Raw genomic sequence first — 26,571 nt, 5'->3', positions numbered from 1 at the left:
CAATTAGTAAGTATTGTTTGGTTTAGCGACGAAGCCCACTACATTTGGATGGGTTCGTCAATAAACAAAATTGGCGCATTTGGGAGACTGGGAACTTGCATTTCGCGGTCGAGAACCCTCTTCATCCTCAACGGGTGATTTTGTGGTGTGCAATGCGGAATAATTGGTACGATATTCCTTGATGGGACAGTGACTATCAAACGGTATGCATCCCCATTATCCAAAGTGATACTGAATTCGACAAGATGTTCACGCAAGACGGAGCTCGACCCCACCGAAGCGGGAGAATGTCTGATGTCCTGGATGTGCACTTTGGGGACCGCAATTATGGCTCTGGGGTACCCAGAGGCCACTGGCATGGTCCTCGATTGGCCGCCATATTCTCTGGATTCGAACACACAGGAGTCCTTTTTGTGGGGCTATATTAAAGGTAAGGTGTACAGCAACAATCCCAAAACGATTACTGAGCTGAAAACTGCTATTCACGAGTCATCGACAGGATCAGTATTCGGATAATTCAGCGGGTCATGCAAAATTTCATTATTCCTCTGCGCCACATCATCACCGATGATGGCAGGCACAGCCAACACGTCATAACCTAAATCCGAATATATGTAGTGGCCAGAAGGAAATTTTCACTCTGCAGCGGAGTGTGCGCTGATATGAAACTTCCTGGTAGATTAAAACTGTGCCGGATCGAGTCTCGAACTCGGGAGTTCGAGTATCGGTCCGGCACACAGTTTTAATCTTCCAGGAAGTTTTATCTGTCGTGTTGAATAAAGTGTGTGCACGCTGTAGTCTGTAACTTATTTACGTTTCTTTCATATAGTTCAATAACTGGCAACCTGTATGTTGCCAGAACTGCTGGAGGATGTGCCTCTGAATGGAAGACGAAGATGTACTTCCAGCACGATGGGGCGCATGCCCATGCCCATTCAGCAGTGGCCTGGCCAGCCAGGTGACATGACCTCAGACGTCTAGATTTCTTCCTCTACGGACATATCTAGCAGCTGGTGTATCAAACCGTTGTGGAAACGGGTGGACTAATCGCTAGAATTGCCGTCGCTGCTGGGACCATTACGGGCACGGCGTGACACGACAATCAATGGTTCGACGATGTACTGCGTGCATACAAGCTAATGGTCGTGCACTCCAGCAGCTTCTGTGAATGCTACATGTTAAACTACCTGCAGTGTAAATCGCCCCTGGCATCAGAAACTGCGGTCAAGGACCATTTGTACCATAACTAAATATGTTTGTTTTCATGTTCTCTGCTTCAAATGGCCTTGAGCACTATGGGACATCTGAGGTCATCAGTCCCCTAGAACTCAGAACTACTTAAACCTAACTAACCTAAGGACATAACACACATCCATGCCCCAGGCACAATTCGAACCTGCGACCGTAGCAGTCGCGCGGTTCCGGACTGAAGCGCTTAGAACCGCTCGACCACCATGGCCATCTGTTCTCTGCTATTGCATTAATTAGAACGAATCGTTTCGTAATACCCTGTAGACTCATATCGTTTCGACGGCGTTGGCAGCATTAACAAAGCTGCGTTACAGAAATATATTCGTCAAACGGCTAAACCGACTGATATACTTTACATAAAAAAGAGTATGTGAATATGCAATCCCTATTAGATTAGGTGATTATGTATTTCGCAACTGAATTTTCTACAATATTTATACACTGTTCAGAACGCCGGGATCTTTGATCTCAGAACTTCTACGAATGGCTGTGCTGTGAATAATAAAAAAGTAAAAAATGTGGCAGCCGTATGCATTAGTATGAAACAATTACATCACCAGATTTTCTCAAATGTATATACATAGCTTGTACAAAACAAGCAGACCATTACTCTGAAAGAGAATACGGAGTACGCCCCTAAACACGGACCCATCATCGGCATAAAGGACGATTGGGAGGGGGAGGCTGAATAAGCCCATCCCACGGCACTGAACAATGAAGAAGAAAAATGTACTAAAAAGAAACTTATCAACTGGTGAGTTCAAGATGATACTGAGGTAAGGTGCTGTGGTAATAGGAATCTGGGAACTCGTTAGTAATTGTCTTTGCTTTACAATGGAGTCGTGGCAGCAAGTTATAGATATGTATTGACACTGTCGTGATGATAAGCTCGAAACAGGAAAAATATTAAGCCTGTGGAATGAGACAGAAGTTTAAAATGGTCACCACTATATTAGGTTGTCAGCTGTGACACACTTTTCCTGAAAAACAAATGATTCAGTAGTGCAAAGAAATCCGTATCGAAGACATCAGTGCCGTCAGTCATATGAGGTACTTATCGGGCCACGTTACGCAAGAAGCACTGATAAACAACCTGTGCGCTTCACTAAGACTCCTATTGCAGATGGCATCTAGTAAGCACACTCATCTGCAGCTCGTTCAGCTGTCTTCTGCCATGCATTAATAGGTTCTCTTTCTCAGAAGTAACTGCTCTTAAATAATGGGTCGAGTATGATGCCTTTATTGTGAGGCCGCTCAATAGCGTGGTGATCAGTGAATGTACGAAAACCGTGTGATGTAAACATTACCTCTGTTACGGAGTTACTTGGTGACAGCAACTAATATACAACTTTTACGTAATTTCCTGCCTCGGGCATGGATGTGGGTGATGTCCTTAGGTTAGTTAGGTTTAAGTAGTTCTAAGTTCTAGGGGACTTATGACCACAGCAGTTGAGTCCCATAGTGCTCAGAACCATTTGAACCATTTTTGAACGACTGCACAGAAATACGATTAAATACACTAGTGACACGTGCTCAATACTATGCCTGGCAACTACATTTGTAAAGCCTGCATTCATAGGTAAATTGTTAGCGCGAGGGTTGTGTGTGTGTGTGTGTGTGTGTGTGTGTGTGTGTGTGTGTGTGTGTATATATATATGTATGTTGGTGGATGGCATTATTTGATGTACATACCAAAAGACCACCAAGAGTATGTTATGATATTGATTGTAGTCATCCGCACTTTTAACTTTAGGCTTTTACACTTGTTTTGCGCTGGACTTAAATTTTGTAATATTATCAAATGGTTCAAATGGCTCTGAGCACTATGGGACTTAACATCTATGGTCATCAGTCCCCTAGAACTTAGAACTACTTAAACCTAACTAACCTAAGGACATCACACAACACCCAGCCATCACGAGACAGAGAAAATCCCTGACCCCGCTGGGAATCGAACCCGGGAACCCGGGCGTGGGAAGCAAGAACGCTACCGCACGACCACGAGATGCGGGTGTGTACTATTATCATATGTAAATTAATATTATAACTTCTTATTGCTAAGACAATGATATTTAAGATTTAGATCAGGGGTAGTGAATTTTTTTAACCTACCGCCCACTTTTGTATCTTTCTTAGTAGTAAAATTTTCTGATTGCCTTCTTGTGACACAGGAATGGCGATTTATAAAATGAGTTCGTAACTCAACTATATAAAAGCACAGTTACAACACGATAAGGCAAACAATGATAATTATGTACCGAATTCTTATCAAAATTATATGAAAACCTAATGAAAATGCTTTTAAAAACCCTTACCGCCTACACTGAAAGCTGCAACGCTCACTAATGGGCAGTAGGGACCAGGTTTACTACCACTGATTTGGACTATCTGTTTCGACCGGCCCAAACTGTCATTCAGATCAACATGCTGAAGATGCCCATTTGAGACAGTCTAAAGTGCAAACTAAAAACAAATGTAGTTAAGTCTGGCAATATAAATCACAGTAACGAACGCAACTGTCACGGCTGTCACCAAACAACAAATTACTGCACTTCGTAAGCTATAACAACCCACTTTGGAGTGATAAATATCTGTACATAATCGTTACACATTTGGTGTAACTAACTTATACGCTGTTTTTGTTACCAAATTACAATAAACTCAAAAAATAAAAATAAAATAAAATGAAGCGAGAAACGAGCTCTCGTGCACAAGTATGACAATGCGAGAAAATGAGCGTCCTGCTGAAATCACAAGTAGCTACGACTAAATAAATCCCCCATCGAGAATGATTGCGCTGTCCTTGTCTCTTCATTATTAATCAACAGCGAGGCCTTAAGCTTCGCTCGCCGTTTAGCTTCTGCCTACATTATTATTGCTCTTGAAGCTCTTGGCACAGATCGGGCCCTTGGACCCGCTCTGACGTCAGCGGCTGCCGCTTGCAAAGGACGAGACACTTCTCACGGGCGTATATTTCAGCAGCAGCGCAATAACGCCACGATACGCAGCGCTATATACTGGTGCAACAGGCAATCATGCGTGACACAATGTGATTATGGTCTCAAGAGCGACACAAAATTGGCCTGACATTGCGTTTTAGGAAAAATTATTCTCTTGCCAATACCTATGACCACATTGGTACTAGCGACCAGTACCGAATGACAATTTGAAAGTTGCCTCATTTTCTTTCAATGGGACTTTAATTTAGAAATCTGAATAATAATTCGGCCTGCTGTTGCCGACACATCCTACATTTTTCCGGGCGCAAGGGATGCACGTGGAATTTAATAGAATTTGCAGTACAGAACCGGCATTATTATGCGAAAAAAGAGAACTGTGTAAGTATTGTGTCTGGTGAAATGGACTCTGGATTTTAAAACATACGGTAACGGCGCACATAGAGCAAATGCCATTCACAAGAGCAAAAAGTAATTTGTCTCATAAAATGGGACATAGATTTGCCATATAAGCTTCAATAATCAGTCCTATATCCTATTTAAACAAAGTAGATTACATTTAGGATGAAACTGTTTCATTCTTTGACAAAGAATAAGCAGTGTAGACTACATGCGGCAAATTTTAACTGAATTGGACGAGCTGGACTGGAGTTAACGTGGACGGCTTTTCCCACCTGTTCATATTTTTTTAAGTAACTAAAAGATATATGTACACACTGTGCACCAAAATGCTTGTCGTCTATCTGTCTTATGTAAAAGAGCTTTCCTGAATTCACCATTCAGTTTTTGTAATGAAAAGACGCGACTGATAGGGCGCGGACGTAGGCATAGGACTCCGCTACAAATGAATGTGTTACTACATCTCTTAATTTTTTCATCCACATTCGCTGGCTTCCTCCATTCACAATCAGATAGACCTTGGGCTGTTGCCACGACCAAGTAGTTTTGGAAGGGATGTGGGAGGGGGGGGGGGCGGCATTATCTCAAGCAGTCCATTTAGTACTACCAGGCAGAGATGACGTAGCATTGGTAATATGATTTGGAAATAAAGTTAGTGTCACATATTAGTACAAATAGACTGGCAATGGTAAGGAAAGCGTTTTTGAAGAAGAGAAATTTGTGAACATCGAATATAGATTTAAATGTCAGGAAGTCGTTTCTGAAAGTATTTGTGTGGAGTGTAGCCATGTGTGGAAGTGAAACATGGACGATAAATACTATGGACAAGAAGAGAATAGAAGCTTTAGAAATGTGGTGCTACAGAAGAATGCTGAAGATTAAATGGGTAGATCACATAACTAATGAGGTATTGAATAGAACTGGGGAGAAGAGGAGTTGTGGCACAACTTGACTAGAAGAAGGGACCGGTTAGTAGGACATGTTCTGAGGCATCAGGGGATCACAAATTTAGCATTGTAGGGCATCGTGGAGAGTAAAAATCGTAGAGGGAGACCAAGAGGTGAATACACTAAGCAGATTCAGAAGGATGTAGGTTGCAATAGATATGGGAGATGAAGCTTGCACAGGATAGAGTAGCATGGAGAGCTGCATCAAACCAGTCTCAGGACTGAAGACCACAACAACAACAATAACATCATTAGTACGAAATCATGCTGTTCGTCAGTAATGCTCTTCACGTTGAGGAAGAGCTTAATCGGAAAAGCAACGTACACGAAAACAGGTAACCAAGTCAGAACCCCTTTCTGGTACAGTATCAATCTCAATTTATCAACACAGTTTATTCATAGCGGCATCGTAATGTCATTACGTCGTTATGCTAAAGCATACTCCGCACAGCAACAGTGCTGCGTAAGAAGGCGCGCTTGCTCACGAACCTCAACTAAAGATGTTCCTCGGCTCGCGCAGACTTGTTGGCGCGGTGACAGGTGCCGGGAGGCAACCAGCGGGTCGCTAGCCACAGTCGCAGAAGATTGTTGCGCAGGCGACGGAAGGCTGCAGCGCAAGAATAGCACGGTGTGTATGAGGCGCGCGCAGCTCGGCCGCACACTGTTGCAGCATGGGGCCCGCAATTTCGCCGCAAGCACACGCAGTCGCGCACACGCACGCACGCACAGTCGCCGCTGTTAACGCGTCAGCAGGCACGGGTCCAGTGGCCGCCGGCAGACTGAGCCGACCGCGTGCCAGGCCACGCCGCACAGCCTGACTCACGGCCCCCTCTCCAGCGCACAGACGCCGCGGGTGGGGGGGAAGGGGGGGGGGAGCCGGCCGGCAGATGGCCGAGACGCAACCCGCCCGCCACAACTGACCCAGTGTCCTCACCTACGTCACACCACGCGCTCGGCCGACGCTATCTCAATCTTGGAATGTTTCGCGACTCGTAAGGCACTAGGGTCAACACCACGTACCCAAGGGCGCATTTAGGCACGAGTGGGGCCCTGAAAATCTCCGCAACACTTCCACGGTCAGCACCACGGGACAGGCGTTAAGAAACGCCACAACTTATCGCAGGGTAAGACTAAACGGCCACGTGGGGTGGCAAAATTTTTGGGGCGGCGAAGGGCGGAAAAAATTAATATCACGTCAAACAGTGAAAAACTGTGCAAATCAGGAGAAAAAATGGAAAAGAGCAAAAATTAAAAACACTGAATTGCTTTCAAAAGCATGTGGAGTCTTTATTTCTACATCTGCGTTATTACTCTGCTATTCACAATAAAGTGCCTGGCAGAGTGTTCAATGAACCACCTTCGTGCTGTTACTCTACCGCTCCACTCTCGAACGGCACGCGGGAAAAACGACCACTTACATTTTTCTGTGCGAGCCCTGATTTCTCTTATTTTATCGTGATGATCATTTCTCCCTATGTATGTGGGTGCCAACAGAATCTTTTCGCAATCGGAAGAGAAAACTGGTGATTGAAATTTCATGAGAAGATCCCGTCGCAACGAAAAACGCCTCTGTTTTAATGATTGCCACTCCAATTCACGTATCATGTCTGTGACACTATCTCCCCTATTTCGCGATAATACAAAACCAGCTGCCCTTCTTTGAACTTTTTCGATGTCATCCGTCAGTCCCACCTGACGCACAGCAGTACTCCGGAATAGGGCGGACAAGCGTAGTGTAAGCAGTATCTTTGGTAGACCTGTTGCACCTTCTAAGTGTTCTGCCAATGAATCGCAGTCTTTGGTTTGCTCTATCCACAATATTATCTATGTGATCGTTCCAATTTAGGTTATTTGTAATTGTAATCCCTAAGTATTTTGTTGAATTCACAGCCCTCAGATTTGTGTAACTTATCGCGTAATCGAAATTTAGCTGATTTCTTTTAGTACTCATGTGAATAAATTCACACTTTTCTTTATTCAGGGTCAACTGCCAATTTTTGCACCATACAGATATCTTATTTAAATCATTTTGCATTTCATTGTGGTAATCTGATGACTTTACAAGAGGGTAAATGACAGCATCATCTGCAAGCAATCTAAGATGGCTACTCAGATTTGTCTCCTATGTCGTTAATATAGATCAGGAATAATAGAGGGCCTATAACACTTCCTTGGGGAACGCCGGATTTACTTCCGTTTTACTCGATGACTTTCCGTCTTTTACTACGAACTGTGACCTTCCTGACAGGAAATCACGAATCCAGTCGCACAACTGAGGCGACACTCTGTAGGCACGCAGTTTGGTTAGAAGACGCTAGTGGGGAACGGTGTCGAAAGCCTGGAAATCTAAAAATATGGAATCAATGTGACATCCCCTGACGATAGCACTTATTACTTCAAGAGTATAAAGAGCTAGTTGTGCTTCACAAGAACGATATTTTCTGAATCCGTGCTGACTGTATGTCAATAAATCGTTTTCTTCGAGGTACTACATAATGTTCGAATACAGTATATGTTCTAAAACCCTACTGCAAATCGACGTTAGTGATATAGGCTTGTAATTCAGCGAATTACTCTTACTTACCTTTTTGGGTATTGGTGTGACTTGAGCAATTTTCCAGTCTTTAGGTACGGATCTTTCTGTGAGCGAGTGATTGTATGTAATTGCTAAACATGGAGCTACTTTATCAGCATACTCTGAGAGGAACCTGACTAGTATACAATCTGCTTTGTTACACCGAGGATATATACTTCTCTGTTTCTCATCTTGATTGTAATTCAGGAATACTTACTTCGTCTTCTTTGGTGAAGGAGTTTCGGAAAACCGTGCTTAATAACTCTGCTTTAGTGGCACTGTCATCAGTGACTTCACCGTTGTTACCACGCAGTGAAGGTATTGACTGCGTCTTGCCACTGTGTGCCAGACTAAAGTACACACACTGCCTCCACCTGCCTCAAGAGCTACTGAGTACCGTAAGAAGCGGAAGTTGCTCAGACAACTGTGCCACCGGGGTGGCTAGTAAAAAATATAAAACTCTCAACAGAAAATGCGAACACGGTGTCATATACTTACTTAATCTGAAGAAGGTGGATGCTGAGAAACATGAGATTTATTCCTCATTCTAAGAATACTTCAGTTAAAACAGAAGCGAAATAACATCACAATTATAGAGATGATCTAGTTTGATGCTTCGGCATGTCTCCCATCAGTACAGCATAATTTCTTAATTAAAATCCAACCACGCCAGAAAAACTAGTTCCACACCTTTATAAGCCCATTTTCTTGCAATTAAATAAAATATGCAACTGATGCTAAATTTGGTTGCACTGTTATATTCAGTTGACTTCTGGTTTCAAATGTTTAGCACATTCTTCCTATTCCTACTATTTTGGAAAATTTCAAAAGTTGAGGACAAAAATAAGAAATTGGGGACATCTGTAGTCGTCGTTCAGTTTTAAAGGAACGGAGGATAATGTCTGAAAACTGAAGCTCCCCCCAGAATATGAGGACGTTTGGTAACCTTAGGTCCATGACTAAAAATATAACAGGAGAGTTGCTTTGTTGTGCCGTCGGATGGTGGTGGTGGTGGTGGTGGAGAGGGGAATGGGAATATAAGGGAGAACAATGGGAGTAACAAAGTAAAGGTTTTTTTTCTGTTCTCGCATAGGTCGGTAAAGCACACAGCAACAGCCCTGACTTACTGTTTAGTGCCACACTACGGGTCCAAAGATTTGCGATCCGATTACTAACGGCATACCTCTGTACCTTACGGTTGAAAGCTGACAACAAAGCAGCTACCTGTCACAGACTTTCTCTCGCTCCACAGAGTATACAGTGATTACGTGTTGTTATGATCTGTTACCAGCTACTCTGCAATTTGTATGACCGTACAGAATACAGGGAGTTTTTAAATTAGTTATAGAAAAATAACCTTCAATTGTGAAAAGGGTAAATAACATACAGAAATGTTTGATACAGCACTGAAGGCAGTATACCTTCAAGTTTTATTCCCGCCTCACACTGATAGTTCCCGACGTCCCCGCTAGGTGTCATGCGTGAATGAGTTATTTCAACAGTCATCATCGAGGCGTGTAACGGAGTAGAGCGTGTTCAATGTTGTTTATGTATTCATGAATCCAATGTAATCATATAGAACGCCGGGTCAAGGTCGGCCAGCAATCTGACGCAGTAATTGAACAAGTACGGCAGTGTAACATTCGTTGCCCGGGTAAATCAACGAGATGTGCCCACTTCGAATTGAATATGCCTAGTCTTACAGTGTGGAAACTACTAGAACGTTATCATCGTGCAGTTGCTGCGTATCTCCATAGGAATGTGCCGACTTCAATTGGACCTGGTGGAACAACGTCCTACCTACCACGATCACCTGATCTAACCGCAATGGACTTTTGTAGATAGGATTACATTAAAGACAGAGTGTTTGTTCCTCCACTTCCAGGAAAAGTCGATAAGCTGCGACAATGGATAACACAAGCAGTTACCACCATACATTAAAACTTGTTTCATAGAAAGGGTCACCGTCACAAATTTGAAAATGATTACAGGTGGGACATTTGTTGTGTTACGAAAACTACCATTTCTAAATAAAATTTGAAGATGTACTCCATTCAGTGCTGTATCAATCATTTCTGTTATTATTTTCCTTCTTCACCATTATTCACATTTATAAACACCCTGTATGTCTTAAGTATCAAATGTATTACTCATGTAATAACTTAGTCGTCGTATGGTATATACACAAAATGTCAATAAATTGTTTAAAAAAACAACATTCTGCCACGGCCCTAGCAGTGAGTGCGTCTGTCAACGATTTTGCCGTATTCCTTCACGTAGACTTAGTCAAGTCCCCACACATTACAATAGCACGCTCGAATAGATCCCACAACAGTCCTGTATGGGTAGGGTTACTATACTACCCATTTTTATCGGGAGACCACCCGTTTTTTTAAATCTTCCCCGACACCCCCCCCCCCCCATTCAGTTTCCGATTTTTTTTTTGCGAAACCACTCGTTTTTTTAGTATAAAATAAAATTTTATTATTCTTTATCACTTCAATTAATTTTTAATCTTGGCTCTGGCAAGACCCATCAAGGAATTTATCAAACCTTTAAGAAATTGTTTTTTACACGTATTTTGATATGACTTGTTTGGTCTTTAATTGGTCTTTGCTGTTGTAGAAGTCTACTCCATTTTGTAGAGCACTGCCTCTGGTTTACATGAAAGGGCAAAAAACAATTTTGTGATTCTAAAAGTAAAAGAATTTGTTATTAAACGTGATGACATAAACTTACTTAAAGTCTCGGAAAGTGAAATGTACACTTTTTACCATATTTATGTTAATAAGTGGATGACCCAATGCAGTGGTATGTCTGTAGTTCAGTGGTTACCTCTGGAACAAGAGTCAAAGTGGCAAGCAGTGAAAAGGCTGTTATTTTTAAGAGATGATAATATTATTATTGATGTCTACTCTTTGATGGAATAAGAACATATTACAGAAGAACATTTTACATGATGAACGCTGCAAGTTTGGTAGGAAAAACTATTGCTCAGAAATGGTACCAATACGTGAACTGTAGTGTTGATTGCATTGAATTTTTGTGATATAGTACTATTTCACCATACCTGCACATAATGCAGCTGTAGAGAGAATATTTTCTATGCTAAATGTTAATGGACATAGGGGTGGAATAAGCTCATTATTGAAAATGTAAAGCAGTTGTTGAAGGTGCTGTACAACAGGAAAAATGTAACATGTATTTTTTGCTAAACCTGACTTATGTGTAAAAAATGTTTCCCAGAAAAGGTCCTAGGAAATGAAAAATGTGTTAAATAAATCGCATTATCTGAACTCCCACCTGTTTTTGAACATTAAAATATGGCAACCCTATGTATGTGATTTCGTTAACAGATTGCCGGAATTTTCCCCATAAAAGTTCTCCTTTTGCCTTCCCTACTGTCTTCAAAGAATGAGATATGCAGCAGTTTACCAGTCTCACGTAAGGAATCTCGAAAGATCCATAGACACCCTTTATGACAGAGACACTTCATAAATTTATTTTGGGATATCAAGCAAGAAGTGGAAGGAAACAGTATAAGTTAATTGTTTAAGGGGAGCTGGAGGTGCCTATGCTGCCCATGTTAAAATCACTAAGTCTGAGGAACATTTATGAATAAACTACCAAATAGAAAAATTTGAATTTTTTTTACATGTAGAGTGGTTTAGTATTGCAGTTATGACAGAGGGATTTTGGAGTATCTATTCTAGTTTCCTTCCAATTATTTTTTTATTAATGACCCAAATTTTTTTACAAATAATTGCTTTATAATTAAACTGAAATGAAACTACTGAACATATTGCCAAATAACTGTGTTACAATGTAAGTTTGACCACTAGGAGTGCTGTATAAAAATTTCATCTCTAGCTTGAGTGGATTTTGGGAAAATGTTCCTTATATTCGAAAAATTCTAATTTACGGGAAATGGCTATCAAAGTTTCTCAATACATTCCTGCACTATAGGATGGATTATCAGGGTCTTCTTCTTCATCCTCCAAAAGCTTCCTCTTCTGTCTTCTTTTCTAGCCTGTTGTTCCATCATACTTCATATGCCTTTCTCTTCTTTCTGCTCCTCTTATCCTTTCTCTGTCAATATTTCTTAGTGCTCGTACAGTGTTCACCCCAGCTGTAAATCCTAATGCCTTCAGAACTTCACACTTCACACTGTTCCCTTGGTTGTAGGTTGCTATTGCATCATAAATGCCAAAGTGCAGTGTTTTTATGCTTACAAACACCCTTTTAGGAATCACTTTCCAAATCAAATTGTTTACGCTCTCATTAGGATTCTGTGTCTTTCCGTGTAGACATTTGTGTAACAATTCTGGCTGTGCTAAGTCATGAAAAATTGGTTTTATTGCATTTATCACAGCTGCTGGCAAACCATGATTGTGATCATAGTCCTTTTTTTTGCATTATATTTGCACCAGGAATCTTTTGGGCACAGGCTGTGTTGAGGGTATTCATTGGAAGAGGCAGTATGAAGGAACAATGCCCACACTGCTTTCCGCATGTCACTAACATTACTAGTATTCTGCCTTATAGCATACTCATAGTATCTCTGTAGACATTCAATCACCTCATCAGTAAGCCTGCCTCTCCCTCCTATTGTCTTTCCATCACTGAGCTTACTTGAACCCAAAGTTTGTTTGAGCCTTCGAAGCCGTGCACCCATATGCTTTTGCACATGCCCAATGCATTCCAACTTTTCAACTACAAATTCATTTCCATATGGTTTCAGTTCCTCTACAGTCTTGAAACCTTTGGAGTCACCATCCCCAAGGTAGTATTTGTACCTAACGTTGTATCTGGGAACTGAACGTTCAAAACTTTGTTTCACTCCATCCACTTCCATTGCTCCACTTGATCCTCTAAAATTTGCCTCACAGGTTCCACTGTGCCCTCCTTTGATTTTATTTTTGCACCTACAATGTTTTGATAATATTGCAACATCTATCACTTTTGCACTATCACCACAAGTAGCAGTTACAACCCCATTCAGGGATTTATGACCCCTCTTTTGCCAGGAACCATCTAATGCCACTACCAAATCCCTAGAACCACCGTTCATTTCTACAGATTCCTCCACTGCTTCCTTCATGGTTTTCAAGGCCACATCTTCAACAGAGGATCCTACCAGTTCACAGTATTACCCAAATTTGCTTGGAGGCGATGGCAAGTTCATAATACCACAAAACAGTTTACCAGCAGCAGACCCTTTTCCAATGGATCGAAGACCATACACAAGTCGAACATTCACATCAAACACTCTAGATCGTCCATTTTCACCAAAGAGACTGGCATGTGAATTGTAGAAAGTCACTTGATGCTTGCAACATGCACAGATTATCTTCATCTCACAAGCTAAACCAAAGTGCTTTGTTATCTCTAGTTCTACTCCTACACTTGAACACATTTTGCACAGAACACTTTCTTTCAGCACAGAAGATAATAATCCAATATTCAGTACTTCGTTAATATCATCACTGTCACTAACATATTCACGAAATCTGTCACTTCCACCATTCAGCTTCTTGCTAGAAGATGTCACAGGACTATGGCCGGCCATGTGTTGCTTGGCAGAAGAACGCACTGTTTCAGTAATTGTAATATCACAACTTGGTATTAGTGTTAATTTTCTTTTCCCTACGTTCTTCCTCTTCTCATATACACGGTTACTAAAACGTGGCATCGTAACCAGAACAACGCTTTACACAAGAAGTATAATACTACCAACAACAGGCGCAACACTGAACTAATTCGAAACGGTAAACAGCAAAGAGACGATGTTCCGCGCTCTTAGCGCTTCATTTGTCATAGAAAACAATGTAGCCAACCCTTGCACACTCGCTGTATGCGTAACATAAGGCGGTGTATGCGTAACAGGGCGAGAAAATCCCAAGCAGTTCGCCAGGAAGTCACGAGAGGGTGTTAGATGCATTCAGCGGCCGCCCATTTCCTCTGCAGGCGTGGGGGAAAATGGTAATAACTCCACTTCTAGGGCGAGTAGAACAATAATTCAAAGCTAAAATTAAAGAGGAATGTTCCAATTAATTTTCGGTAGCAAAAAAAAAAAACCGTAATTTTTTCGATTTGACCACCTCCGGCTCACCTTAAGCGGTACGAGTTACGTTGCCAATGCGATACATGAGAATAATATTAGACGGCATGTGGACAGACTAGCACGAGAGGAATATAAAATTTAACAAACATTAAGTGTGCCTAGAGCAGCAGTGATGTACTCGAAACATACAACGCCAACAATCTCCGTTTAAACTCCACGTGGCTCTACGAAACATCCGTGGTAGTTATCAAATAGAAACGTCTCCGGATACCAGTGCAACGATGTACAGATTACGAAGTCGCAACAAAGTTACACAGCTCACTTTCCAGGGTATCGCTCAAGTTCATAGCATGTTTAATAAAAAAAAAATCAATCAATCTAATACACTGACGAATTTCTACACATTTCTCGTCCAATTCATCTTCGTACGGAACAAGAAAAAAGTAGTAGTCAAAGAGAAGTTGAGCGATTCATCATTTTTTTGTTTTTAAAAGCAAAAACAAGAGAAACATACATGTCTAAGGAATTTCAATGTTACTGTAATCTCGGACAGGTTTGCCACTTTTTTTTCTTCAGCCTGGTTTGTTATCTAATAACGCAAGAAACGTGTTTGTAACCATGCTAAAAAACGAGTCCTGCTCTCTAATTTCATAATCCGAGGACGTCATATATATAAATGAAAAACACGTTTGGCAAAGTTACCTGGTAAACTGGGCAACTTTGTTACAATCAGTAGAAATCACTAAAAAATTTACCGAATAAGAAGTTCAAAGCCTTGAAAGCAGTTTACACATTAGTATTAAATAAGTTAATGCAAAGATAGATACAAAGGTAGGGATGCAGCAAGATACATACGAAATTCAAATCATTGGAGTAAAAAGTTAAAAGAAAAGCTTAACATTTTCATCAGGACAGAAAAATTTGCCTCGGTTTTGATTGTAATAGTTATTAATTATGCACACAATGTGTTTTACATTCTGGGATGCTTCATCTGGAACATTTGGGAAGTAAAAACTTTTCCCGCTATCTGTTGTACGAACATATGACACCTCGAACTCCTCGTCTCCGTAGAACTGAATAAGTTAGCCAACAAAATACTTGACACTTTTTTGTCAGGAATTTTACAACAAATATTCCAAGCTTTAATTTTGTAAGAGACTGGGTCATTCTGGCGTTAATTTCATTATGTTCACGAATGGCTGAGTTACGATCTTCATCACAGCAAAAAGCGACATCAACAGTATCAACTAATCCCGACTGCCTAAGTCTTCCGTAGGTTCTGCATCTTGTTCAGGTTCAGAGTCAGACGTTTCATGTAAAGAAAACGTACAGTGAGATTCATCGCTGCTGTGATGGCTATTTCTGCGAGTGTTCTTCCTTCTTACCAGTCCTCTCAATTTGTTTTGTTACAGCGGTGCTCGGAAGAGATTGGTGTTTCATCAAGTGTGATTCATCTACAGCTTTTCCTTGTGTCACACCGATTATCCTCTTCAGTGGCTCTATTATTTCCGCGACAGGCTTGAGGGTAATTCATGAGTTCTATTACCATCAGCTCTCTCTGCATGTAGGATTCTAGAATAAACTTCTTCAGGATTTAGTAGCACAACGCCACATTTCTTGAACGCTGATACGATGTTCGATTTCATTTTCTCTCCTTCGTCCAAATCAATGAGAAGTTTTGCCAACAGTTTGGAAAATGCACTTTTCTCGAGCATCTTGGAACTAGTTGTGTTTCTCATCTTATAATCTGTCAGCATGGCTCTCCATTTCCTTTTACAGGGAGCAACGACTGAAACATCCATAGGCTGACACAAATGAGTGGATGCTGGGGGCAAGAACACAAAGCGAACGTCGTGAGTTCTGCATGTCTGATAGCTCTTACATTCACATGGCTACTAAATACTATCTCCTATTAAACATTTGGGGTCAGATATGTTTTTTGCCCACGACACAACGACATGGAAAAACCACTTTCCAAAATGCAGGGCATCAAACCATCCAATTGCTGTATTGAAATATTTTGTTCCTTTCGGTCCTCCTAGAGTCCACGTGTCCCATAACAACTTTGAGCGATAAACCACGGAAGGAGGAAACGACTCTCCTAACGCCCAAGCTGCAAACATTAAAGAAACACTTGCTTTGATAGAATTTATAACTCTTTCTGGATACTTGCTTCCCCTACGAAATAACTTCTTTTTTTTTACCCTGGATCATCAGTCAAATTTGTCTCGTCATAGTTTAATATGTGGTCTTTCAAGTGACTAAGGTATGCCTTAAGAAGTTCTTTTCCAACGCTAGTTTTTTTGGATTGTGAAATCGGCTTCCCCATCGAATCCAAGAAATTTTTCCCGATGAGCCGTAGATCAAGGGCATCAAGAGGCATTCCCCAATCTGAACACACGAGGACGTGTTTGAGGATCTCTTTCTCTTCTTCACTGCTGAGTGCAGTCTACGCCCGGTTTCTTTAAATGGAATCTTCACTTTGTTTTCAATTGTTCTTCGAGGAATACTAAACTTTTTTGCTGCTTCTCCTCTGCTCGTTTGCTAATTAATCACCGCAGAGACAGCTAGCTGTAGCGTAGTGTCATCATAATTTTGACACCTGCGTGTTCGCAGTTTGGTTCTAATGAGCCTCGGCATTTTAACAACCTATGAAGAGATCCAAAGCGCTCGGTTAAAAAAAGAAAACGTGAAAGAGGTAAGAAAAAGACAAAATTCAGGTTCGCAAAATTGTCCTATTTTTACCAAGCTTCCTAATGCAACATTGCCAAGTTATGTCACTATATTACATACACCACACAATTTTATTTCTGAAAGTGGTTCTGAAACGTAAATGTATACTGCACCAAACAAAAGAAACAGTTTTCACTTACGTTAGAATGCGTGTGGAGGGTGACACACTTTTGTAGACTACCAGAAAACGCGTGTTCCTCAAGCCGAAAGAAAAAGCACTGACAAAGACCAGGAAACAATGAATATCTGTAAAATGTGCAGCAAATCCGTCTTTCATTGTTGCCTCGGGCAGTGAGAGCACTGACGCCTCTGTCCGATGATACAGGATCTTGCTAGGACGTCAGAGGTATTCTCAGTCAAAAAAGGGGCGAAGTTGCCCCGCATGGCAAAGTTGTCCCAGTTTACGGTAGATTAAGACTTAAGCGTGTGCTTCATGTAAAAGATTTGTCTTAACATACTTTGCTGTATCTTACTTACATATCACGAAGGGATGTAACGGAGGCGGTTTTACCGGAACCAAAGACGAAGTCGGCTGTTGTGCATCTGTCTTTGCGGCGTCGAGGACGTAGTTAACATATCTGAATAAAAACAGCGCTGTGTAAAAATGGTGGTTTTTTATGTGCAAAAATGAGTTTTATCGAAAATTAATTGTGTAATTAACAATTACAAAATATAATGGAAACACCCGTATTGAAAATAAACAGTAATGATATTTCCTTAAATAATGGTTTTTCATAACAGATTGCATTAAATGCTGAAACCCTCTTGACTGCACGAAATTAAACTGAAGATCTTGAAGAGCAATCATTTCACAAATTACATTATCAATTTCTTTTCATCTTGGGTACCAATTTTTCATTGCATCCATTGCGGGGAACGAACTGCAGTTGTGTTTTAAAATGGCAGCTTATGCGTGTATATACGCAACCAGTCATTTATGAATATGATATGATGTATTGTAGCATTAACTGATTTTCGAGCCACTGAAAGCTCATCATCAGATGGAGATGTTACAGGAACATAATTCTCTGTACCACGTGCAGCTAGACGCTAGGGTCGTGGTGAATACATCGGGTCCCGGTATACACGACGAATTCATTTCAGTAATGTACATTTTAGCCAGATTACACACGTACACACACACACACACACACACAGTATTTACGTGCGCATGGTTTTACAGTAAACATACATTGAGCGTATTTACAGGGGCCTAACTTGGATAGGACAACAAGGCAAAAGCTCCGAGCCACCGACGATAAGGAGAACCATGGTACCCAATACAAAGAAAAGCAAGTAAAAATTAAAGGAAAATTAAAATTAAAGGAAAATTAAAATGGAAATAAGTCGCTTTAAGTGAATTAGGAAAACTACGACAAACGTAAGTTTGAAGGCCTCAAGGGGACCTGAAAAGACGGTTATCCGAATATAAGTCCAGAGCATTGCAACTGCAAGCCTTTTCAAAAAAATAATAAGAATCTCCAGTAACAAGATAAGAATTATTTGCAATACAGTAAAAATCAGCCAGGAAAAATGAATCAGGATAGTGGGGAATTTTTTTTAAACGGTACATAATGAATGGATCAACGGTAATCCCAAAATTGTAGATGCTTTCAACATATTTTTTAGCTTAGTAGCACATAATTTACGTCTGGACATTACAGTTCCCAAACAAGCATTTCAAAACATTGCTGCTTAACAAAACAGTAAGTTTTCGACAACAGAACTTCCTGAAAAAAAAAAAAGGTTCAAATGGCTCTGAGCACTATGGGACTTAACTTCTGAGGTCATCACTCCCCTGGAACTTAGAGCTACTTAAACCTAACTAACCTAAGGACATCACACACATCCATACCCGAGGCAGGATTCGAACCAGCGACCGTAGCGGTCGCGCGGTTCCAGACTGTAGCGCCTAGAAACGCTCGGCCACCACGGCCGGCCGAACTTCCTGAAGCAGTGGCGTTCAAAATCCAGGTTTAAATTCGTCAGTAAATAGCTCGTGTGTGGCGACCAATTTCAGGCGATATGCTGCCAAGATTTCCAGCAATATATCTATCGTGGGCCCTTAAATGTACTGTTCGATGTGTCAGGCTAGGAACACAAAGTCGTAAGTGGTCATGCACAGATGATGCTGGATGCTATAAATTATTTCTCACCGAAATTAATTACAGCATTAATGACAACTACATTGCCACGTATATTGTGCACAGTATCGTTTGATCGCCAGTACAAGGAGACGAGAAGCCAAGTTGGTATGGGTGCACTGTACCGCGAGTTATGATAAGAACTGCATAGGTATAAAGGTGATACACTTCATTTAATTATACGTCAGGAGAAACAACAGCTTCAAACCGCATTTCAAGCCGTTAATATCCACAATTTTTAAGACTGCTATGATTTAAATGGCTTTTAGTTTTCTGACAGAATGGAAACAGCTTAACGTATGATGCGTTACAAATTCTTATAAAAATGCATTGTTTTTTATAGTATATGCTCAGAAAGTGTGTATTCAAAGACGTAAAGCTGATATACTCGAAGTGCTGAGCACTAACTGCAGGAGCGAATGCGGAAGTGCCGTTGGCACGGAAACTTACGGAGAATGTAAAATTTCTAGTGTTACGATTTTCCTGTAATTAAGAGGTTTACAGCATTCAAGCTTCTCTGACACAAACTGCTTCAGGCAAGTCATGATGTACAGTCTGGATGGCTTGTTTGCAAAATCAAACTACTCTGAATATAACTGATTTGTCGATGATCTCAAATTCATTACAGATATATGCGCCTGAAAATTTATGCTGTCCGTCAGCAGGAACATGCAATCAATTTGAAGCCTTTTTCTGGGTTCCACAAACAGGCACAGCTCAAATGTTTGAGGACGCTTACCTTCTGACAGCTATCGTTGCTCCGTGCTCTTACCGCATCATACGGGTTTCTCGAAATTTTGCAGAGTAGGAACGGATGCCTACATGTTGCTCGCCAGTCTTCTCGTCTCAGACTGATGCTAAGCAACGGCATGGACCGTTGCAAGGACCCCTCTATTGTTGAGAACTAAGGCACGTCGCGATTCGTTGTTTACTCTTAGAGGACGTGCAGAGCATAACCAACACATAATTATGGTAGCAGGGTGTAACTAGGCTGGGACACTTGGGTCAAAGCACCGGGACCCAAAGACGACAAAAAGAACAAAGTAAAGAACTGAAAAATCACAAGGGAAAGAAAAGCGGAGAATTAGTACAACCAATCGGTCGGTATTTTCACATAATCAAAGATGGTCCTGACAACCCTTCAGGGGCAAAGATACGCGAATCAGTCTGCAGTAGGACACGAACATCAGTTAAACGAATCAACAGAACGGAGATGTGAGCAAATGTTGTGGAGAAAACTATGGCGATGCCTCTATCATAAGCCGAGCATACAATAACTGTGTGCATAAAGAATCATGTTACAACTTAAACTTAATTCTTGAAGGCACTGTAGAGGATAATCAAGAAACAGCAAAGTATTTCGCAAGAGATGTTATCTACAAATGTTTTGACCTCACAATGCTACGGTGCTAGGATTTAAAAACCTTGTTCCTCGAGTACTTTCAAGGTAACGTTAAAGACACTAAACTCAACGAGCTGGGCTATCAGACATGCCGTCGCCTATGCACTTAACGGAATATTAAGTGAGATAATTTCTACGAGTTACGAACAAACAGTAGCAATAGATTTTAAAAGAAACATAAATGAATTCCACTGCATTGTTTTTCAGTGTAAAGTATTACAAAAAAAATCAATACAGTACCTAAAACCTTGACATCTGAGAGTATGGATGTTCCAGCTCCATATGACCTTTTAGAAACTGCGCTGCCACAAAGGGTCACTCGACAAGCATTTCGATGGCAGTTGCAGCAACTGTGAGAGACAAAGCATCGACAGTAAATTCTCAAACAAACGAGTAACAGCAATAAAGATGCCTATAAACCCCTTAAATAAATTTAGAAACTGTTCAGTTTATCCAATGAATGACGACATTTATTCGCAACTAAATACCTGGTTTTAAGTTACAGACGCATACGGTGCGGTGACATTGATAAGGACTTCATTGAAAGTGTTCAGTTCACAAGACTTAGCAGAGCTGATATCGAGTTACCCCAACTATACAAAATCGTGCTGATGTATCTGATAGAAATTGTGGCAGTTGTAAAAGCTGACACGGAACCCGTTGGGTGCGAGGTCGCAAGCCGGCCGGTGTGGCCGTGCGGTTCTAGGCGCTACAGTCTGGAACCGCGTGACCGCTACGGTCGCAGGTTCGAATCCTGCCTCGGGCATGGACGTGTGTGATGTCCTTAGGTTAGTTAGGTTTAAGTAGTTCTAAGTTCTAGGGGACTGATGACCTCAGATGTTAAGTCCCATAGTGCTCAGAGCCATTTGAACCATTTTTTTGCGAGGTCGCAAGTTCAATCTTCAGTAAGGCTCTTTTGAAACTGTTGCGTTAACAATTACGACAGGAAAAATATTAGGTGTTAGTGGCTCACCATGAACATCAGGAGGGCGAAGGAAAACGAATGTCCGGGAGGTGCAGAGATCAACCCTCAGTGGAATGTATGTATTATACTTCAAAAAATGGGCATAGTTGACATTCAAGAAATGTTAAAAACAAACTTGCGCCATCAACACCGAATGAAAAGTGCCGCGCCACAAAGATCATAAAGGTTCGCATCGTCAAGATCGAGGGCGAATGCCATGAGAGTTACAAACTGTGCAGGATGTTCAACTGGGTATCCACAGTTGAAGAATACATATAGAATCATGTCGGTGTAACGGAGTGATGAGAATGATGAGAACTGATGGAATGTGACGGCATGCAATCGAATGTGAAAAAGTCTGTCGTGGAGTTTATCGTGAAACTGGCTATCCTTTCAGGCATAGCTGCAGATACTACGATAATATGTTTCATAGACACGGAAAAGACAGACATCCAGAGGCTGAATTTATTCATTGTTTCCTGGTGGTATGAACTGTAATGTCACACACTTTTTGGGATTAATAGTTTGCTCTAAATAGTATGATTTTCATACACAGATCAGGAATCAAGCAAAAACAAGTCATTTTGGCCAGCTATTGGCCAGCATAGTTGTAATTCTATTACGCCCATTTTCCCACTCTTGCTTGTTGTGACGTGACAGATTAACAGTCGACATAATTGTATACGAATGCGTTAAGGCATTGATATTAGTGGTTCTTGATACAACTCTTTTGACGCCTCTAATTTCCAGGGTTCCTTTCATAAGAATTTCCTTTTGAAATTCAAAATGGCTCTAAGCACTATGGGACTTAACATCTGACGTCAACAGTCCCCTTGACTTAAAACTACTTAAACCTAACTAACCTAAGGACATCACACACACCCATGTCCGAGGCAGGATTCGAACCTGCGACCGCAGCAGCAGCGCGGTTCCGGACTGAAGCGGCTAGAACCGCTCGGCACAGCGGCCGGCTTTTGAAATTCCGATTGGTCGGAGTTGAAAACAAATTCCTTATTGAACGATGGGCTAAGTTTGTTTATTTCACCTACAAATTTTCTGGCCGATTCCGTAATTTGTTGTGGATCGTCAAGGTGGCGCTTTGTTTGAAAATTTGTTTTCTTACGTCTTCCAATTCTGTAGCACTGTTTGAAGTTACAAAAACGTCCACTGCTTCCCTTGAAATCACTGTAACCTATGTCGCGCGCGATTTGATGTGCGTAGCGTAATAGGCCACTAACATGCACATCCTGTAAATTGTATCGAGCAGCCTTGAAATGCGCAGACACGAGTTTCTGTAACATGTGCGCCTTGTTCTCCCTAGAATATTCGTAGTTTTTCTTATGCATTACATGGTCATACTGCTGCAGACTTATTCGAAATCTGTTAATAATTTTTCTTCCTTTTTTTTAAGTATGCTACGGATGAACTTCCACGTACGTAACGATGTTTAGTACCCACTCCTTGGACAACGATTGTCCTTTGCTACTTTTCGCTGGAGACGGGATTTGTGGCTCCGTGTCTGACAAGGATGATGAACTACATGGCTCGACACATGTTTCAATATCACTTTCACTTGTTCAGCACGCATCGTCATCATTGTACTCATATACACTGTCCGCGCAGTCGAGCGTATACGACACCACACCGTTGATTCATCTTGCAAAAACACTAATATTTCATCTGCCACTTCTTTCTCACTCTGTCAAATTCCTTGTGTTCCCGTCTGACGAAATGTCAACTTCGGCAACTGTTGTAGATTTAATGCTCTGTTTGCTTTGTTTATCTTTTGGCAGTGCCAAAATGGTTCAAATGGCTCTGAGCACTATGGGATTTAACTTCTGAGGTCATCCGTCCCCTTGAACTTAGAACTACTTAAACCTAACTGACCTAAGGACATCACACACATCCATGCCCGAGGCAGGATTCGAACCTGCGACCGTAGCGGTCTCGCGGTTCCAGACGGTAGCGCCTAGAACCGCACGGCCACCACGGTCGGCGTTCGACTGATCCATGACTACTGAAATGGCGGAGTGTTTACTCGCTCTCACGAACCCATAGTGCTGCCACCTACCCGTGGCTGCCACTACTCATTTCAAACATTCCCGTTAGTATATGTCACCCTGTATTCAGGAGGAGGGCACGATAGAGACAATAACAGACTGTAAATCCCACTACCCTTCCCGCTCATATAGAACGTAACCCTGCATCGAATCTGTGGCATACAGACACACCATTTTAATCACTTTGTTGTAGTTATGAAGAATATAAATCTCCACATTCGTTCTTCGCGTCCAACAGTCGCGGGAATGGTTCCAATAATGCGATACTGAACACCATACTCTTCACCCCACAACGCACGCAGGCCTGCCGAGTGCAAAAACGTAGACGCCGTGCTCGTCGCCGCGGCAGTTTTTGCAACCAGGACTGCGAGGAGCCTCCAGCTCCGGCAGACACCTTTTGAAAGCTCACGTCCCGCGCTCCCCGCGGGATAAGTACAATGACGGTTAGAACTGGGTGTGGTCCGCTGGGGCGCGGTACCTGCTCGCCCTGCACCTCCCCGTGTGTATTGAGGCGCTAACAAAGGGCTGCTGCTGCTGCTGTCCGCTTCGTTCCCGCAACAGGCCACACACCCGTCCTGTCTTACATCCGTCTCCAGTTAAGGGGGGACGTATGCGAAGTTGTAATACTTTGGAGAAACCTTATAAAGTCCAAAGTTTTCAAGGCAATGTAACTGTAGTAGTTGGTGTTAGAGCTGCACATTTTTAGACTGAAGTCAGCTGATAGGTATACCTGCTTAAAGGAAGTGCCTCTAACTAAGGGCTCACTCCAGAGGATGTAATGTTTCCAAGTAGAGAAGGAATTACCATATTTCATCAAAATATAAGAGGTATTAGAGATAAAGTTAGTGAACTGCTAATAGATGCTAACTCTGAAATTATTGATATATCAGAGCACCACTTAAATAATTTGATAATTCAGAGGCTTCCTTTACCAGGCTACAGATTACCTGGCTGTTTCACGAGGAGTTCGTTGCGGGGTGGAGGAGTGGCTCTGTACGTAAAAAACAGTATTTCATTTGAGTCCATAGACGTATCACGACACTGCACTGAACAGATATTTGAAAGTTGTGCAGCATTAGTTGAATTTAGTGAAACTAAACTTCTAATTGCTGTTGTTTATAGGTCCCCTAACTCCGACTTCAGAGCATTTTTGCTTAAGCTAGAGATAGTTCTTGATTCACTTTGTAGGAAGTACCAGAAAGTAGTTATATGTGGTGACTTCAATATTAATTTTGTACATGATTGTGCAAGAAAAAGGATGTTGGTAGATCTCCTAAATTCATATGATCTGATGCAAACTGTGTTTTTTCCAACTAGGGTGCAGGGGAACAGTAGCACAGTCATAGACAATATTTTTATTCATTCTTCATTACTAGATGGGCATTCTGTTAGTAAAAGGGTGAATGGCTTTCAGACCATGATGCACAAATTTTAACACTAAAAGGTTTTTGTACTCAAACCAATGTCGTATTTAATTACAAACTACGTAGGAAAGTTAATCCAACAGCAATAGAGAGTTTTTCAAAACTTGTCAAGGAACAAGAGTGGCAAGATGTTTATAGTGCCGATAATGTAGATGATAAATACAATGCTTTCCATAACACATTTCTCATGCTCTTTGAGAGTTGCTTTCCATTAGAACATTCTAAACGGGGTACTAGCAGTAATGGACAGCCTGGTTCGCTAACTAGTGGGATAAGGATATCATGTACAACAAAGTGGGAATTATATCAAAATGTTAGAAGTAGTCACAATCAAGCTACAGTAGCCCATTACAAACAGTATTGTAAGGTGCTTAAAAATATTATTAGCAAGGCAAAAAGTATGTGGTATGCAAATAGAACAGTTAATTCACAGGATAAAATTAAAGCCATATGGTCACTTGTGAAGGAAGTGTCTGGTCAGCAGCACAAGGTTGATGATATAAAGTCAGTTCGCAGTAATAATATTTCTGTTACTGATAAATCAGATATATACACAGTATTTAATAACCATTTTCTGAGCATTGCTGGTGAATTAAATAAAAATTTAGTTTCTACGGGAAATCATATATTTCTTAGCAAATGGCTTTCCGAGATTGACGTCTGAAATACTCCTCTGTGATACAGACAAGAGGGAGACTGGGTCAATAATTAAATCACTGAAGACTAAGGACTCTCATGGTTATGATGGAGTGTCTAGTATAATATTAAAGTACTGTGCTGCACATGTTAGCCCTGTATTTAGCCATATTTGTAATTTTTCCTTTAGGAATGGTCAGTTTCCTGAGCGATTAAAGTACTCAGTAGTAAAGCCGCTTTATAAAAAAGGGAGAAAGGGATAATGTAGATAATTTTAGACCTATTTCTATGCCATCAGTGTTTGCAAAAGTTATCGAAAAGGCTGTGTATGTAAGGTTAATTGATCATTTTATATCACACGATTTGCTATCAAATGTACAGTTCGGCTTTAGAAGTCGTTTGACAACTGAAAATGCTATATTCTCTTTTCTCTGTGAGGTACTGGATGGGCTAAACAAAAAGTTTCAAACGCTTGGCGTATTTTTTGATTTAACAAAGGCATTTGACTGTGATGATCTCACAATATTGCTCCAGAAGTTGGACCATTATGGAATAAGGGGAGTAGCTCACAATTGGTTCACCTCTTACTTTAGCAACAGGCAGCAAAAAGGTCATTATTCATAAAGTTGATAACGGCTGTGATGTGGGATCTGAGTGGGGTACTGTCAAGTGGGGGGTGCCCCAGGGATCAGTGTTGGGGCCGCTCCTGTTCCTTATTTATATAAATGATATGCCCTCTAGTATTATGGGTAACTCTAAAATATTTCTGTTTGCTGATGACACTAGCTTGGTAGTAAAGGATGTTGTGTGCAACATTGACTCGGTTTCAAGTAGAGCAGTACATGACCTCAGTTCATGGCTTGTAGAAAATAAACTAACGTTAAATCACAGTAAGACTCAGTTTTTACGGTTTCTAACACACAATTCAACAAAACCTGACGTTTTAATCTCACAGAACGGGCATATGATTAGTGAAACTGAACAGTTCAAATTCCTAGGTGTTGAGATAGATAGT

General features: G+C 41.2%; 1 protein-coding gene across 4 annotated transcripts in view; it reads right to left on the bottom strand.

Annotated features, from left to right (window-relative positions):
- The window catches only part of LOC124788328 (FAD-linked sulfhydryl oxidase ALR), a 416,232-nt gene that overhangs the window by 276,942 nt on the left and 112,719 nt on the right, over positions 1–26,571 (bottom strand). For all 4 annotated transcript variants that reach the window (XR_007016088.1, XM_047255573.1, XM_047255570.1 and 1 more), the window contains exon 4: positions 17,404–17,504. Coding sequence is in view for 3 of the 4 variants with exons in the window: in XM_047255573.1 (XP_047111529.1) it covers positions 17,404–17,504 (101 nt within the window). In the remaining variant the exon portion in view is untranslated. The remainder of the gene's footprint in view (positions 1–17,403; positions 17,505–26,571) is intronic.

Source organism: Schistocerca piceifrons, chromosome 3, assembly GCF_021461385.2.
Source record: "Schistocerca piceifrons isolate TAMUIC-IGC-003096 chromosome 3, iqSchPice1.1, whole genome shotgun sequence".
NCBI classification, from domain to species: domain Eukaryota; kingdom Metazoa; phylum Arthropoda; class Insecta; order Orthoptera; family Acrididae; genus Schistocerca; species Schistocerca piceifrons.
This window is presented reverse-complemented; position numbering and strand designations above follow the sequence as displayed.